At 42.7% G+C, this 18,454-nt stretch overlaps 1 protein-coding gene across 1 annotated transcript; it reads right to left on the bottom strand.

Moving 5' to 3' along the window:
- Window positions 1-229: 229 nt before the first annotated feature.
- LOC119176036 (uncharacterized) lies at window positions 230-18,179 on the bottom strand. Its single transcript, XM_075871917.1, has 7 exons — window positions 9,393-18,179; window positions 5,886-5,995; window positions 5,622-5,819; window positions 5,470-5,557; window positions 2,186-2,401; window positions 445-619; window positions 230-330 (listed from the first exon to the last, which is right to left on the bottom strand). The coding sequence occupies exons 1-7, from the start codon at window positions 9,531-9,533 to the stop codon at window positions 245-247; spliced, it is 1,014 nt and encodes a 337-aa protein (XP_075728032.1). The 5' UTR covers window positions 9,534-18,179; the 3' UTR covers window positions 230-244.
- Between the last annotated feature and the right edge of the window lie 275 nt (window positions 18,180-18,454).

Consider the following 18,454-nt stretch of genomic DNA (forward strand, 5'->3'; position numbering starts at 1 on the left):
TGACTGCATACCTGCGAATCTGTGATTTAGTTCTTTCTACCCACTCCTAAAACAGCACAGCGTTGTTTCTAAAAGGATTTACGGATGCAGCAGCTTATGGGACAGAGCTCCTTTTATGACATTCGTATGGGATCTCATACTTTTGGTGGCTAAGAAAAGGTTCGCGATTTCACAAAAAGCCATGGTATCACCATGTACCTGCTGTGAGCCTCATCTTATTGATGATTTGATTGATATGTGGAGTTTAACGACCCAATACCGCCATATGATTATGGGAGACGCCGTATAGCAGCAGTGGGAGGAGTTCTATTAAGGCAACTGCAAATCGATCTGGAAAAGGATTGTTATTGCAATATCACAGCAATAATATCACAATCACACAGCAATATCACAACAGTAATACAAAGAGAACCTAGAATGACTGAACATACTTTACATACTTACATTTACGGCTATTGCCTTCCAGTTTTTCAAGCTCCTTCTCGAGCTCCTTCACCAGGTCCTTTGTTGAATGGCGAGTTTTCAGTAGCTCCAGAATCCTGGGTCCAAAGTTGTTGAAAAATTCCAACAGCTTTTTTTCCATCTGGATGCTTGTTATTGCTGTAAATTCTTCATGAAGCTATAATCATAGAAGTATATTTAAATTAATTTGCAATTACAAATCTGGGCAACAAGTTTCCAGCTAACATATAAATGAAATGAAGGTCAAAAAGACACTTGGCAGTCAATTCGTCGTAGAGAAAACAAAAACACACATGGGTGTATCTAGATATTTACAGAGCAGGTCCCAATTTTTTTTGGCTGAACACATTAAAAAATTTTTATATCGCGAAGTGGCTTATTTTATCAAAAACAAGTTTATTTGCTTCTGCAGGTGTAGTTGTTGTCAGAATGATACTAACCTAAAAAAAAATGATTCAAATGCAGTTTATGGCATCATTTCAGTGCTTACGTCAGAGTGAATGCGAATGGACAATGCCCAATATACCTTGATGCATTTTCAGATTTGTCTGAATTTGAGCACGAAAAAAAAAATTGACTCAAATATTGACTCCACTGCAGGCCTTTGTCCTGCAGTGGACGTAATCAGGCTGATGATGATGATTCAAATTATCAACACTATGTGCCATCTGCTACCCAAAATTATTTTTTTTTTGGCAACATCATAAGACATTCTCGAAAATTTCTGTTGTAGCTGACAGCCATCATGAGTAAAAAAAGAAAAATAAATGCAAAAGCAAATATATAAAACTAAGCAGACAAAGTTGTCTCAATGCACAAGTCATTTACTGCAATCTGTTTTGCTATTGCTATTGTGGAATGGTGGCATAAACATGTTATTATTTTACATGTCGGCCAGTGTTTGCCCACTGAAATGAAATCAATTAAAAATGCTTTGTCAAACAAACAAAAAATAAATAAAAAAGCCAGGAGTTAGTGTCAAGTGCTTTCATAACACTGGTAGCGGCTTAGGCTTGTTGGATATTCATGACAGTAGAATACTAGCGCGAGAACACATGGACAGAAGAAGAGTGAACGGCACACTGCACTTGTTACAACATAGTTTATTGCTGCAGCCGTAACATACACCTAATTAAAAAAACACGAAGGTGTGTAACATAATTTTAATTATATACTTGAGGAGTTGCACCTACATGTATTTAAGCGCATGTTACAGCTGCAGCAATAAACTATGTTGCGAGAAGTGCAGTGTGTCGTCCACTCTTTTCTCCATGTGTTTTCGTGCTAGTATTCTACTGCTTTCATAAGCCTGGTAGTCAAGGATTTGGGACTGTATAATGATCGTATCGAACCATCCACGGGACGCTTTTTGGTAAACTTTGTTAGAGTGTGAACATACTTAAATTTTAAAACAGATTTGGAGCCAGTGGTCTGGGAAGCAGAAATATGCTCGAAATAGCTAAGCAGACAGCCTCTTGCTTCCCTGCATGCATTTAACATAAAAATGAGGCTTTAAGTCAGTAAAGAATGAATGAATAATTCCTTAAAAACTTGACCATAGCACTGTTGTGCAAGCAATGCCTGCTTCAATGTAGTACAGCTAAAGACCCACTAACCTGTTCACAAGCTACTTTTGAAAACCTATTCAAGTTTCAAAAAGACAGCTGGTAAATATCGTAAGTGAAAGCATGCAATGCAGATGCTGCATTCACATGATACTGACCATCTCAACATTTCCTAAAGCGGGATACTTTTCAAGTATCTCAGCTGTTGTAGGCACTGTATCTTTCATCCACGACCTCCTAGAAGAGCGTGTCTGCTTCATCGATTCGCTCAATTTCTGGAGGTCCGGAGCACGCTTCGACATCTCTTTGGACATGAATTCCAAGTGTCCCACTAAAACACCTTCATCGTGGTCATCATATGGGATGCTTGTTGTCTAACAGGGTAAAAAAAAAAAGTAGAACGAACACTTGTATAAGGCAACCATAGTCTTCCTGGAATTAAGGCAACATGCTGCTACCTAGTTATGTCATTAACCCCCCCCCCACATTTTTTATTTTTTTTAAAATGGGGCTTGTTGAAGCAGAAAAAGACAGCTCATGCGGAGTGCCGTTTTAGTGCCAAAACATTTCACTTACTCAAGCGATGATGAAGCCGTAGACTGTTATTAGCGAGCTAAGCCCCATGCAAATGTTACTTGTAAAACATTGAAATGAACTTAAAAACAGAAATTGCTACCACGCGGCGTTGCCGTTTAGTTTGTGCAGCAATGGCACTATCTTGAGGTTTCCGTTTTCCATAGACCTCCTTGGCTTCCTGCACAGCAGGCAGAGTACTGAGAGTTCTTCGCATGTACCCGAATTTATACTGGATGGATACTTTCCAAGAGTCCTGCAAATAAGCATATTGGACTTTGGAAGACTATTTACATAGAGATTACGTAGTGGTCTCATTGAAGTTCATGCTACATAAACAAATATTTGAGATAAAAAGAAACATGATGTTAGGTGCAACACATTAAAGGGACACAAAAGAGAAACAATGAATTTGTTAAGATTGATAAATTGTGCTCAGAGTTCTATAGCGTAATTTATTTCACCATCATAGGTGTATTGATAGAGGAGAAAATTGAGTTCAAAATTTCATTTTTAAATTTTGTGTGCACGTGATCTAAAATATTTCAAAGCGTATTGTATTTTGATAGTGCCATTTTTTGGGCTTGCTGGTAAATAGAACTTGACGACATATTGAGCGCTAAGAGACAGGGACATGAGGGAGTGGACAACACAATGCGCTAGCTTCAACAATTTTTATTTTCAGGAAACGCCAAGCTATATATCCGTGCACAGTGGTGCCACCAGTCTATCCACTAGCCACTTTCCCGATCTAACAGGTCAACTGACGGTGCACTTACGCACGTGTCACCTTTGCGAAAGATAGCATCAGCTTCAATTATCTCTCGCACGTCTGTATCTTCATGCTTCGCCACAGCAGGCCTGCTGTCAGGTGCTCCTAGAACTATCGCAAACATTCGCAAGCATGATACATTCGCAAGCAGAAACATTCGCAAGCAGAACTATCGCAAGCATGATATCTCGTTAAAGAGCCCTGAGCCTAATTTAGGCATGTGTCAAGTTATAAAAAAAACTTTTAAGCATCTGCAGGATCCTTCATCCGATGCAAATGAAGCTGCAATCTGCAACCACAACAATAGAGTGTTCTTCACACTTAAAAGTGGGAAGAACACTACGGTTCATAAAAATATATGTTGCTATATCAAGGACACATAATTTTGCACCAACCTATGGCACTGGTCAAACATCATCACTTGTATAGGATTGTGTGTGTTCATAAGTGCAACTTATCTGGTATATTCAAGCAACAAATATCTTTTTCTTTTCCCACATTTAATTAAATGTGTAGGTAACAAAGTATCACACACATGAGTGTTAATTACCCCTTATGTAATCAGACAATGCGGGCCATCAATGGAAGCCGTACGAGGTTAAACACACTCCAGTAGGGCTCGCATTTCTCACTGACCAAGGCTAATACTCAATATAAAACATTACAGTAAGCACAGACAACAATGCAACGATGATTATGCGATTATGTAGTCTAGATGTTCCGCTGCAGAACTTGAGCCAACGTATGTTTTACTTACTGCTAGACGCATTTCTTCGATGACAGAACACGTGCAAGAACCAGTAGTACACTTCACAAATATTTAACTTTCTTAAAACAAAAAGTAATTTGATAAAACTGTCTCCACGAATAGATAATTGATGTTGCTAGTAAATATGCTATTTAGCATAATTTTACTAGAACAACCTCAGTGTAAAATTTACGACTAAACTAGAGCAAAAATTACCTTTTATGCAACTTTGTCGCCAGCTTTGCAAGCCATTTGACAGTATATGTGTCTCAAACTATTTTTTGTGTGACAGTAAAAGTTTCTGACACTCAAACAATACAAAATATTGCATATCACTAAATGTAGTCTGTTTGTAAAAAAATCCCAAACATTAAAAATTGTGTCCATATTTAAGGTAACATAAAAACCCATGCAAACATAAAAGTTTGTTAAACCTATTTTTAGTAAAAAGCCTACCATCATTCTATAGGAAAAATTTTGTCCTAACTTAATTTGGAAAGACCAGATTTTTTCACTACGCGTGTTACAAGCTAAAGTTTCAAGCTTTCCGAAAAAACTTCATGTGTGGCTTGCTGCTCCCAGTCAGTCAGTGAAGAACTTTGTTTATTGATCCTGAGGACCTTTTTTCACCCAAAAATATTTCGGCGGGCCACTTCTTGCTTTATATGGATGGTCCATTGTTGATATCGCAGATGGTTGAGCGCCAAGGCTCGTACAAGTTGGCGTTGAATGACCCATACAATGACCCATACATTAGCTTACCGACTTACCCAACTCCAACGCACACAACATTTACATGAAAAAAAAAAAATAGTGCAAACCCCGATTCTAATGTGCACTTGTGCTCCTTCACCCCCCCTCCGCCCTCAGATAAAAGGACTTGTTACTTGCTTGTGCTACATTCTATGTTTAGCCTTGTAGCTCTCAAATGTTTGTTTTCGTTCTTTATTCCTAGTTTTCCCATTCACATACATTTTGCTTTTTTTTTTTATTGCCATGAAAGCAGATGTTGGTGCACAAATGAGGCACCAGCTACTCCTTAGTTCTAGAAGTGACAAAACATGCCACAAGCCAGGTTCGAAAATTGCACGTAAAATAGTGCATTCCGCGTGACACCAGATTGTTACTAATTAGCATGCAGCACACACAATATACAATTTTAATATCACCGTGCCGGTCCGATATGATGTCTCGAGAATGCAAAGAATATAGTTATTCAAACAATCTTATATGTTTCACCGTTTTCTTTTCCAGTCCCTTTTTCTTTCCAACTGATAGCATTATCATAATCTGCCAAACATTTTCTGTGGATATTGCGATATGTCCAAATCGTAAAAAATTTCACTTACCCAACCAGTACCAATTGTGTCTCTAAGGACAGGGTATTCAACAACGAGTGCCTTTGAAGCAGCCTCATAGAGCCGCCTTCCTGGGTATCTATGAAAGCAACAAATGTTCAGCCGGTATTCAATAATATACAGGAGAGTACGGAGGCACTTACACAGTGAAGTTCATCAAATGGTGGCTTAACCAAGACACAATCCTTGATTTTGTCCGACTCGAAACTTTTCCGAGTTCTGTATTGCCAATGGCAACTTTTAGGTCTAAGGGAAGGGGTGGCAGTCTATAATCACTTCCGTGAAAAGGTTGAGTAGTTGATGGCTCCAACTCGGGAGAAACCACAAGCAGTTCATTTGTGCTGAAAACAGGATAAAAATCAGCAGGCTTTCAGTTTGGTGCAACAATTCGAAGTTGAGCTACTCACCTGCAAGCATGAGGCATGGCCTCATCAGTGATTATTCTAATTTTGCTCCCATCACAAAAGACATGGTTCCCTGGAGGGTCGACATAAGCTTCAAATTGTGCATTGTAAACCTGAAAGAAATTTAATGCTTATACAAACACAATTACCGTGGGCAACAAATAATAAAACTTTCAGCTGTCAGTATTATTTCAAAGACATTACTATGCTAGCCACACAGGTGCAATTTGTATGCATGAAGTGAACAAGTGGCAAACTGTTCTTGTTCATTCTTTCCATGTCCCTGTCATGTTTATTTACACATACCAGTTTTACTTTCAAGTGGCAAAAGACAGGCTAGTTGGCGCGTGTACGAGATAAATTAACAGCGCAACCACAGGACGAAGAAAGAAAACATGAGGATAGACGCTGAATATCAACTGTATCAGATAAATTAACAGCGCAAACACAGGACGAAGAAAAAAAAAAAAAACATGAGGATAGGCGCTGAATGTCAACTGAATAGCAAATCCCACATACATCTTGCTGCATGAACATCGAGTGAAGCTTTGGGCTAGTTGGTTTTGCATAAAAAAGTCCATATCGCGCTGTATGTAATTCATTATGAACATCGAATTTTATAGACGATGCATGTGGCAGACTTTGTGTGTTTTTGGAACAAGCAGCACATCCTCTTCTCTTTTTGTTCACTAGGCAACACGTACCACCTGTTTCGTGGGCACTGAGAGCACATGTGAGCAGTAGCACGTCTGCCAGCCTCCTTGATTCGACACTACACCCTATGGATGTCGGGACTGACTGCAGCTTGTCAGATGAACTTCAGTACGACATGAGCAGATGATGCAGAAAACCAGCAGTAGTCAGTCTCGAAAAGCAGGGCTGCGTCTTGTGTGTGCGAGTGTGGTATAATGAATTTTGAATGATGGACAGTTCGATACTTTTTTTCTTCTTCAAATAAGTGAACTCAAAGAGCAACAGGCTCTGCTATGAATGAGGCTTTCAGGAACGACAAGTGCAATGTTTGTGAAGAGGAGACAGAGAAACATTGAAAGATGAAGAAATGCGAGGGGCGCACGAGGAGGCCAGCATGGAAGGCTGGAGTTTCATTGCTTGTTTCCAGTTGCTTGATTTCCATCTGTGCTTTTCCTATACAGCTGGCAGTGCCTATAATGTGCCAAAAACACATGTATTGACTCAGGCTCGGCACCAGTTCTCGGTGACTTTCTGGAGAATCGGTTGGTTTATAAGTGGTTCACATGTTCGGAATGTGGTCGATCTTCTAGCGATATTTACGTCTACAATGGGGAAGCATTAAGAAGCACAAAGCATCATCAGAACATTCGAAATCGCTCGGAATTTGTTCACACTAACAAATGATCTTTTGTCAAAAAGTAGCATAAGATTTCTTGACCTTGTTATGCACTTCTTCACCAGCTGTGTTAGCTAGGAGTATTCACCCTCTCATAGAGCTTGTTGCCCTTTTGAGAGCAAAAGGAGCTAGTGAACCATCTGCCATGTGGAATGCAGTATTTCGTTCCTGCACACACAGGGTGTGGCCCAGCTTTCCAAGCTAAATTGAGACTAATTACTGCTGGTTTTGCATGTCATCTGCTCGTGTCGCTGCTTGAAGTTCTACTGATGGTGGTGCATGAGCATGATGCAGAATTAGTAATACTACTGTCATTCCTTCTTTCCATAGTGTGTCGCATCAAATAAAAATGACAGCTGGACACACTAGTGCTCACATGGTGTTTTTCAGCACCCTTGAAGCTGGTTATACATCACTTCCTGAACAAAAGGTAAGAGGCAGTGCCACTTGTTTCAAGAAAAAGACCATGTGTGCTACAGGCAGCATCTAAGAAATTCAATGCTGATGCGGCAAGATCACGGTGCAAGAATATTCTAGGTGAGTGAACGCCGGGACTATTCGCTGCCTGATAATGTTCTGGTTCGCAAGAGGCCCGAGAGATGGCGCTACAAATTTTGCCCCGGCTTCTCTCCCCCCCCCCCCCATCTGGGTGTAGGAAAACCCCGTGACGTAAGAAAGTAACGGCGCTCATTTATTGTCGCCACAACAACTTCGCGCCGCCATCAACCCCGTTCCCTTATCACCCCCCTTTTCAGTGGTGCCGCTCTATGGGTGTCGCGTGGTTGATATCGTGCGATAGGCCAGTTTTCTCAGATTGGGACCCACCGCCCACGTGCTGGATGTGCTTTGCGGATTTTGCCAACAGCCCGCCATGGTCCTCAGTCTGTCGAGCCATCTATCGGCATGCCGCAAACGAGAACATAATCGGTACCTCCCCGCCAAGCGCTCGCTTCGCAACGTTCGTTCACCTGAAGTATTCTTGCACCGTGGGCAAAATGTATGTGGGACAGGCTGAGTGGTGAATGAATAGGTGGCTTCGAGAAGATGCAAATTAATTAAACACTTGTGTCGGGAGCAGCAATTTTGCCATACGTTGTCAGCACTCGTCCTCATGTTTTCTTTTCTTCGTCTTATGATTTTACTGCCAATAACTACTTTGATGCAAGCATGGCTGATACTCTGCAGGATCATTTCTTGTGAGCAGCCTATTATATTCAATGAAATTTCAGTTTATTTTATGCTTTGCATTCTCTAGTGTTGCAAGGTATTCATCATAACATTTCGCAGTAACAGTAACATTTTGGCATTTTTCACTGTGCCAAAAGTGACCCTTTCTCCAATGTAACATAGATAACATAGTAGCAAAAAGGCTGGCATTATTTCTTGTCGTTACAGCTGCATTACAAAACGGAAAAGGGACGTCATTTTAGTGGAAGTAAATACAGCCAGGGGCTTAGCACTTTATTAAGTGCACAGTAACAGTGTGGCCACAGCAGCTAATACAGAAGCTACAACTACACCCTACATTCATGCTTCCCATTATCACGTTTCTTGGTGGCATTGGTTCATCCAAATCCCTTTAGCCATTTGTGCACTGACAAGGCCAGCATACCACAACCTACTATCCCTGACTGAACTGTTGGAGTGGCTTCTGGTGCTCACACAAATGAAACACTTAGGTTCTATTCAAATAAAGGCATCCGATTTTTTTCATTTGGTTTACGTCACCACTTCCTTCGAATTGACACATCACACGTGACACACTATGTATTTTACCTTGGTGTTTATCTTTACGCACATAAGGCCAGTGCTAATTACTTGCGTGAACGAGCACCGGTGCTGAAACACGACCGCCACATTTATGCTTTCATTAAGTGCTTAACAAAGGTACACTATATACGACAAAAATATTGCAGCTCCTCAAGTAAAAAAAAAAGACTGCCTCCCAAGTTGGGACACACTTTCCTTCTTTGTTCTCCTATTCGCGCGCTATTGCAGATGGGTCCCCTGGGTTACTCAGCAATGCCATGTATTGTTCTCCTATTCGCGCGCTATTGCAGATGGGTCCCCTGGGTTACTCAGCAATGCCATGTATGAGCAATGTATGAGCGAAGAAAACAAAAGGCACTTCCAGAACGTACCTCTATTCTGCCGGTTGACGCGACATCTCCAAAATCTGTAGCCTTCACGGCAGCCAAGACATCTTCCATGGTGTGTCCGTTAATGGAGATAATCTTCTTGCGCTCCTTCCATGACACCAAGCATTGAATCGGTGTCGACATTTTCACGGCAGCAAAAAGAAAAAAGCACACAAACGGAGAAGCAGTCCTACGGCAAGTTCAGCAAGGCGCGAAAGAGGCGAACGGCTTACGTGCTTGTCTTGGCTTGTACTACAGTGGCACACAGCGATGGAGAAATAAACACCTCGTTCTTTTACCTCTTTACTCTAGTTCTAGAAAGGCTTCAGAGGTAGTAGTGCGCGCTACCTGCAGTTTTTTTTTATTTGATAATAAAAAGATATTTCTGACGTTGAAGAGTTTAGTTACGCCAACTGCATGTGCCTTTAAAAGAAATGAAGGCAGCGCAACATAAAATTAGCACATATTTTTTAGTAATTCCTTAGTAGAGCCGATCTCCTTCATCATCGTATTTGTCTTGGAATGTTGCTGTTGCTGTGATGGTATGCTCAAGCTAGTTGCCGTGGCTGACGTTTTATTGTGCTGTGCTCCTCTAGTTTCGGGCCCAGTGCGCGCAGATTGTTCTGCGGGAATGAATCGCCGTAGTTTGTGTGAGTGAAACAAATTCACGCCATGCATACGTGCCCACGGTGCCCGTTTTCGTCGGCAAAGTTTTGCAAGGTCATATGGCACATCAGAGATCATCGCCACGATACGGATTTTTCTGTCATGTGTGGTGTGCAAGGGTGTGCAAAGACATATCACGAGTTCGAATCGTACCGGAGACACATTTACCGCTGCCATAGAAGCTACGTGGAGCTCGACGAGCCTCAACAGGGGAACGCTGCAGGAAGTGTTACACCGCGGCTGGATGCTACAACAGATGTCACTGCTTTCGACGACGCAGAATTGCCTTCTTCGAGCTCATTTGCCGAAGATACGAGCAACGGACAAGAAAGTACCTGCACTGTGACTGCACACGGTTCTTCTAGCTCTATTCACGACTTCACACTAAAAGTCAAGAAGCAGATGTGTTTACTTTTTTTTCGCGTAGCTGAAGTGCACAAGCTGCCGCACTCTATAACAGAGAGCATTTTTGCCGATTTCAAGGACACCTTTTTTGACATAATGAAGGCATTTGCTTCTCAAATACAACAAAACATCCCCTTAGATTCTGCTGGAGAAGATGTGCAAAAGTTGCTTGCTTGTGACTTTCTGGAAGATGTGTTCCAAAGTGCCAGCACGAAGTCACTCCGGGAAAATTTCGCAAAGGAACATCTTCCTTATGTCAAACCCGAGGAGCACATTCTTGCTGTTGGCGAGACATTTCAGTATGTGCCTATACCTCGTGTCCTCCAAAACCTGATGTTGTCCGAGACTTTTCGTGAACGTTTAGACCAAAGCTTCACAATTGGGCAGCCATCACCAGTTCTCCGAAGTTTTTTTGATGGTGTATTCTTCAAGGAAAAACTGTCGGCACTTCTGGAGAACGGGGCACAATACACTCTGTTTCTTGTTCTTTACAGCGATGAGCTCGAGATTGTGAACCCCTTGGGGTCAAAACGAGGCATTCATAAAGTAATTGTTGTGTACTTTAGTGTGCTCAACCTACATGCTCGTCACAGGTCACAGCTACGCTCCATACATGTAGCTCTTGTTGCGCCATACAGGCTTGTTGACAAGCATGGCATGAAGGCAATCTTGGAACCTGTTGTTTCAGACATTGTGAGATTGGAAGCAACCGGCTTTACAGTGCACATAAATTCAGCTACTGCTAAAGTCAGAGCAATTCTCGTTGCATTTAGTGGCGACAACCTTTCTATGAATAGGCTGGGTGGATTTACCTGTTGTTTTAACAGAGGGCGCCCGTGCAGGTTTTGCACTGCACCATATGCAACTTTTAGCTCTGTATTCCATGAAATGGATGTGCGAATTCGAAACAAGAGTTTGCATGAAACTCACATTGAAGGTGCTAGGGTGAACCAGCCACTAAGCACTGCACTTTATGGTGTGAAAGGTGAATCGCCCCTTTTAAACATTTGGTACTTTGATGCAACACTGCAGCTACCGCCGGACCTGATGCACGATGTGCTTGAGGGAAGCATACCTCACGTTTTAAAGCATGTTTTGCAAGGCCTCATCAGTACCAATGTTATTAGATATTCAGACCTAGATTGCATCACAGCATTCAGTTTTGGTGCACATGACAAGAAAAACAAACCACAAGCTGTCGAAAAACACTTTCTTACTTCGAAAACTCCATATAAGGGCACTGCATCGCAGAAGTGGTGCCTGTTTAGGTTTTTGTCCCTTATGATTGGAGACATTGTTCCGGAACTCAACGAGCACTGGGAAGTGTACTTGCTTTTCAAAAGGATTGTTGACCTCATATTTGCTGACAGCCTTCCACATGACCACCTTGCATGTCTGCAGGATGACATTCGTTACTTTTCATCTTCTTTTGAGATTCTGTACCCTGGCCACGTAATTCCGAAACTTCATTTCCTGGTGCATTATCCAAGACTAATCAATGAACTTGGCCCACTGAAGCAATACTGGTGTATGCGCTATGAGGCCAAACATCAGTATCTCAAATCCATTGCTGTGCGTAACCAAAATTTCAGGAATATTTGTAAGACAATTGCGGGGCGACACCAGTTATTACAGAGCTATGAACTCTGTAATTCAGAGTTTCACAACTCTATTCAGACAACTAAAGCCAGGCCTTTAAAAGAGAAAGATTTGCCCCCTTGCATGGCTGAAGTTTTCTCACCCGGCGTTCCTGTGTGGAAAGTTAATTCTGTGACTGTCGATCAGATAACGTACAAAGTCAAAGATGTGGTCATTCTGCAGAAAGCCATACTACCTAGTTTTGGACAGATCTCAGAGCTGTACATATATTGTGGAGATGTGTTTTGTCTTGTGAATGTGCTCGGGAATACAATGTTTGACAGACATCGTTGGTGCTATGTCGTCGAGAAAACATCAGAACAGAAACTTGTCAAACCGACAAACCTTGCATCATCACAGATTCTCGACCTCTACTTTGATTCTCGACTTGTGTTAAGGCCTGAAGTAATGCTGACTGGTTGAACTCGCAACACTCATCGTATGCAAGCTCAAAAGCTTGAGAAACTACATGCAATACATCGTCGTGCAGAACGTAGATACATACGGACAAAGTGCATGGATGATTAGAGGCTGGCTAGACGATTTGATATATATGTGGCGTTTAACGACCCAAAACCACCATATGATTATGAGAGACGCGGTAGTGGAGGACTCTAGAAATTTTGACCACCTGGGGTTCTTTAAGGTGCACGCAAATCTGAGCACACGGGCCTACAGCATTTTCGCCTCTATCGTAGGCTAACTAGATGCACTCAAAAGAAAATACGACGGCACATGAATAAACTGGCTTGGTGACGTTGGGCATCCTTCTGCGAGTCGTCGGATCCGTGAAAAGCCCCTATTTCTGATATGGAGAACTGTCCGGGCTCTTAGCACAACCTTTGGTCAGCGAGACCCATTCACATCTCTGGCACTTCACCTACAATGTAGATAGATTGACCTCGCAGAATCCTTCTGTCGAAGAATCGCCGTCAAGTCCAATTTCATGAAAACAAGAATAGCAATACTCGACAACCCGCTTCTCTCACGTGATCCCCGCATAGAATGCCCACTTTCTATGGATGAGGTAGAAGTGGCACTGGCACTGTGCAGACGTTCTTCAGCACCCGGACCTGACTGCATTGTGTACCCTTTGTAACCTTGGAGACGAATCTCGGAAGGCACTCTTATGCCTATACGATGACTCCTGGCAGACTGGTATGGTTTACCAAGCATGGAAGTCAAGTCGCCTCATTCCGCTTCTCAAAGCTGGTGAATCTCGTGGATATTGCCTCATACCGTCATATTGTGCTTATCAGTTGTGTGGGAACAACAGTGGAAAGAATTACTTTAACACAAATGAAGTGGTATTTAGAGCACTATGAAATTTATCTAGTATCCATGACTGGATTCAGGCACGGCCATTCATCAATTGACAATGTTGTTAATCTGGTGACATATGTTGAACACCAGAAAGCCTCTAAGAAACTGTGTGCTGCCCTGTTTCTAGACGTTAAGGGAGCTTAAGACAATGTCGCCCATGAAGCCATCCTTAGTGCTTTGGAAACAGTAGGTCTTGGTGGAAAGGTATATGTGTGGGTGTACAGCTACTTACAGCTGAGATCATTCTACGTGACGATGGTGAATGGCCCAACACCTGAGTATTGCAGTAGCCGAGGAGTCCCTCAAGGAGGAGTGCTAAGCCTTACACTTCGCAATATAACCCTCAGTGGACTAGTCGAGCACCTACCAACCACTGAAGAATTTTCTATCTACGCTGACTTCATCAGGTGTGACAAGGCTACAGCTTCGAGACTGCCTTCAGAAAACTGCCACAACGACGTCATGCTACGTTCGTAAACAAGGTCTCGAGGTGTCCTGCGGAAAATGTGCAGTGGTAGCATTCACGCGGAAACCGATGCCTGCTTACAGCATCTCGATTAACGGAGAACACATATCGTTCAGCAGAAGCCACAGATTCTTAGGAGTCATAATAGACAGAAACCTGTTGTGGACTCCGAACGCGAACTATGTGAAGAAGCAGTTGATCGCAACATTCACATGTTCAAATTCCTTGCAGAAGAGAAATGGGGAGTGCCCGTACCGTCCATGCTACAACTGTACAGGGTGCAGTTTATCGGATTCTTATGGTAGAGTTTAATTACAATATCTAACACAGGCAAGACTAACCTGCATAAAATTCAGAGCATTCAAGCCCAAGCACTCAAGATATGCCTTGGATTACCCTGCAGTGTTTCAACAGCTGAAACCATTGTCATTGCCCGAGATCACTAAATCAAGACACATAATATTACCGAGACAACGCGTATGCACCACAGGCATTATACCAGGACCCCTTCCCACCACCCGGGGAGCCTCGCTGCTGAAAGGCCCCGCACGACATACGGTGCCACTGTCTGCAAGCAATGCTCATCATTTACTGAGGCGTATGCACCTGCATCAAAGCCACTGCTTCCTCCTTGGGGCTTGAGTCGGCCACGAGTTTACTTAATGAGCCCAGGAATGCGGAGAAAATCTGACCTACCGACACATGCCCTAAAACAACTGAGTCTATTAGTACTGGACCAGACCTGCAGTAACCACGTGCACATCTACAGAGATGGCACGTCTACATCGTCTAGTTCATGTGGAGCAGTGGTTATACCATTACAAGAGGTAACTCTGCGTTTTAAGACTTCGCATGCGACGATGTTCACGGCGGCAGAACTCGAGGCTTTGCGCAGTGCACTAGAACTCGTCAATTTTGAAGAAAGACCAAGTAAATGGGCCGTGTTTTCTGACTCAAAACCAGCGTTACAGTGCGTGCCATCAGTTCACCGACGCGGATGCCACGGGCAGTTGACTTATCGAACCGTGAAACTTCAGCACCTCTTAATACAAAAAGGCCACGACATCGACTTTCAGTGGTTACCTGGGCATTGTGGCAGCAATGGAAATGATTCTGCAGATCATGCTGCTCACACATCAGATCAGGAAGTAAACAGTGTTTTGATTCCGCTTTCAAGAGCGGACGCTGCGAGGCAAATTCGCCAACTGGCTCGCAGTCTCACATTGACTGAGTGGAACACACCAAGCATACGACGTACCAGACTACATGAACATGACCCTTCACTACAACTCTGACCTGCACCCGGCCTACATCGACGTGACACTTCGCTTCTCTATCGTTTTTGACTGGGACTTGCTTTCACGAAAGCTTGTACCACGTTAATCGGAATGACTGATAGTGCAGCATGCGATGTTTGCAACACTGATGAAAATATTGAACACCTGCTGTTCTCGATTGACCTCAGAGAGACAAGTACTTGCCAACGCATTGCGGCGACTGAATGATCGGCCTCTTTCTGTGCAGGTGCTAATACAGCACCGTCCACATCCCTCGACAGCCCACAAGACAGTGAAAGCCCTCTTATGTTTTTTGAGGACTACGAGTTTGTGTGAATGCCTCTGACTTGCGGTAGAGTTCTACACGCCACAGTGAATTGACTGTCTGTCTTTTCCTTTTTCTTTTTCTTCTCTCTTTCTCATCTTTCTTGTCCCCTTCCCTAATTCCCCAGTGTAAGGTAGCTTACCTGATGTCTTTCTGGTTAACCTCCCTGCCTTCTACCTTTGGTTGCTTCCTTCCTTCCTCACTGTACGCAAAATGCTTGCAATGACAATAAACTTATTAATTTAAAATCATGTTTATTTGTTATATACTACCTACACATTACTTGCCACAGTTTGATACATATCCAACTGGAGGAAAAATTTAGGCAGAAGACATTTTGATATGAGTGCCAGGGTTTAATGTTGTACATTCATAATCAGTTCACCACGTTCATTATTTCTATCTATAAACATTTTGTAGTCCTCTCATAGAAAATTTCAAGAAGCATTATATCACATTGTGGACATGAACGTTTTCATAAAGTGTCATGCCAGCTACAACAAAACTAATGTAAAGTAAACTTGCTTTAAGTGAGGACTGCAATACTAGTCAACTGTTATTTCAGAACTTGAAGCAGAAATATAAGATGCACAGTGAATGCAGTTTCATAATTGCATACATGCCCAAGCTAAATTTAGCCAGAAAAAGTAACAAAAAATTGCATACAGACTATCACAATACAACCAAAATAATGCTTGTGGTTATTGCATGGAGAATATTGCGCTATTTCGTTGCTTCATTTAACACTGATTAATTAGGCAAGAATTATGTATCAGCTTTTGAGGCAATGAAGCTGGCCGAAAAAGTTTTAAATAAGATGTAGTTGATCGGTTTGTGAAACATCCCATTTGACTGTTTCTAACTTATTGTGCTTGAAGTATTGCTGTTCTCTGATTATTGCAGATGCCCGCGAAATAAGAAAAAAGTTTAAGTGGCGTGCCCGCTTACGCACCTTGAATACAGTGCTCCCTAATGTTCCGCGCGCAAACGACCCCTGTATTTGACCGAACGTTCTGCCACCGCGGCCGCTCTGCGACGATGGCTGTGGCTCTGCGACGACGCACCTGGTGGTTGCGAGAGCAAAAGTGATAACCGCTGCGCCTGCCTATCGCTGTTATGAGCCGCCGTGAACGAAGCATATAGCTTATACGTTAAAGGGCCATTAAGGATAACAACAATTTTATCTCATTAGTGAATTTCCAAAATCGGCGCGCTTGCCACGAGAAGACCCGCAAAAAGGAAGTGCGAAGAGAAAACACCTGAAGTTCCCGAACCAAACGCCTTGACGTGATAGAGTTTGATCGCGTCTACGAAGTCCTATGTAGTTCGTAATCAGTGAAAATGAAGTACATTCTCCACTGAGGGGGCCATCGGTATTACTTACCAAGTTTAAGAGAATATCGTTTATCATTCACGCGAAAGTACAAAATATATACGTGGACTTTGCGGCGCAAAATTTAAAAATGGAACAGTGATCAAAATTTTCTCTTTTAGTAGACTCTTAATAGTGAAATTACGACATTAAGGTTCTCAGAGAGCAACTTATCAATCGAAACGATTTCATTGTTTCACTTCGTGAAACACATCGTGGCGCGAAAGTGAACACGTCACAATTTTTTTTGTAATTCACGGGCTCCTCATTAAGCTCATTATGGTGAAACAACGCCTTACTAAACGAAGGACGAGAAAATGTGCACAGGGCGCAGTAGCGAGTTCAGCGCAGGCAGTGTTTGCAGCATAAACTCGCCTAGCAATGACGTATACACCACCATGCGTTCCCTAGCAAGGTGTTGGAGGAAAGAAAAGTGGATAAATGCAGAGAAGAAGAAGAAAAAAAAACTCATAGGGTCTCATGTGCTTTCACGTAAGACGAGTCGAAGACGAAAGCCATCATCTTGTTCATCTCCGTCGTCGTATTGATCCCTCCGAAAGCTTCTGCACCTAACGTGCATGGTTTTGCACATCATCCGTGATAGATCTACCTTTGACCAAGCTACAATGTCGTGTGATGACGTTATTTTGTAACGGGACGTGATAACGGCATAACGGCGTCACATATTTTGGCGATTTATGACGTAACATCAATAGTGACGTCATCACGACATAATTTCTCGCTTCACTTGTGCTTTGCCCGACGCCGCGGGACGCTGACGGTAACTTTTCAGTTCGATAAATCATCTAAGGCTATTTTGGCTCAAAAGAAAAAAAAAAACAAATTTCTGGGCATAGTGGGGTTCAAACCCAGGGGCCCATGGTCCGAAGAAGAGCGTCGTATCCAGAGGAACAAAGATAAACACGACAGCATAAAATTTCGGGTGACATGCAGTTAGACTCAAATATCAATTCCTCTAAAAATGTTGGCCGTATAAATTATATGCATTCAACCTATGATAAAAAAAAGTGAATATACGGGAAGGGTTTGAGAAGGTACGAGGGGATAAATGGCAAAATTTATTAAAATCTTTCACTCAGTGAGTGAATGCGTGTTTTTGCAGCACTGTGAAGGGTTATAAGCAAGGTAGCTTTTTGTTACTAACTCGAGTTAGTAACTAGGCGGTTTGGGTAGTAACAACACGCCTGTTGCTTTCAAGTTTGTAAAAGGTTAGTAACTGTCTCAGAGAGTTAGTAACAGTGGCTGTTACTAACATTTTCCTTCCAGTTACTAGGTTTTTACGAACTTTTTTTTAAGAGTGTAGTGGAGGGCTCCGGAAATTTCGACCACCTGGGGTTCTTTAACGTGCACCCAAGTTTGAGCACTCGGGCCTACAACATTTCCGCCTCCATCGGAAATGCAGCCGCCGCAGCCGGGATTCGAGCCCGCGACCTGCGGGTCAGCAGCCGAGTACCTTAGCCACTAGACCACCGCAGCAGGGCAAGAGGGATCGATCGACAGACAGACAGACAGACAGACAGACAGACAGACAGACAGACAGACAGACAGACAGACAGACAGACAGACAGACAG

The sequence above is a fragment of the Rhipicephalus microplus genome, chromosome 8 (assembly GCF_043290135.1).
Source record: "Rhipicephalus microplus isolate Deutch F79 chromosome 8, USDA_Rmic, whole genome shotgun sequence".
Lineage (NCBI taxonomy): Eukaryota > Metazoa > Arthropoda > Arachnida > Ixodida > Ixodidae > Rhipicephalus > Rhipicephalus microplus.

What these genes read in the sequence shown, in the direction of transcription:
- LOC119176036 (XM_075871917.1), bottom strand. Translation starts at nt 9,533, where the DNA reads ATGTCGACACCGATTCAATGCTTGGTGTCATGGAAGGAGCGCAAGAAG. An exon ending in CGTCAACCGGCAGAATAGAG is followed by an intron (nt 5,996 to 9,392) that starts GTACGTTCTGGA and finishes AATTTCTTTCAG; the next exon opens with GTTTACAATGCACAATTTGA. An exon ending in GGAAGGCAATAGCCGTAAAT is followed by an intron (nt 331 to 444) that starts GTAAGTATGTAA and finishes ATCCTTTTCCAG; the next exon opens with ATCGATTTGCAGTTGCCTTA.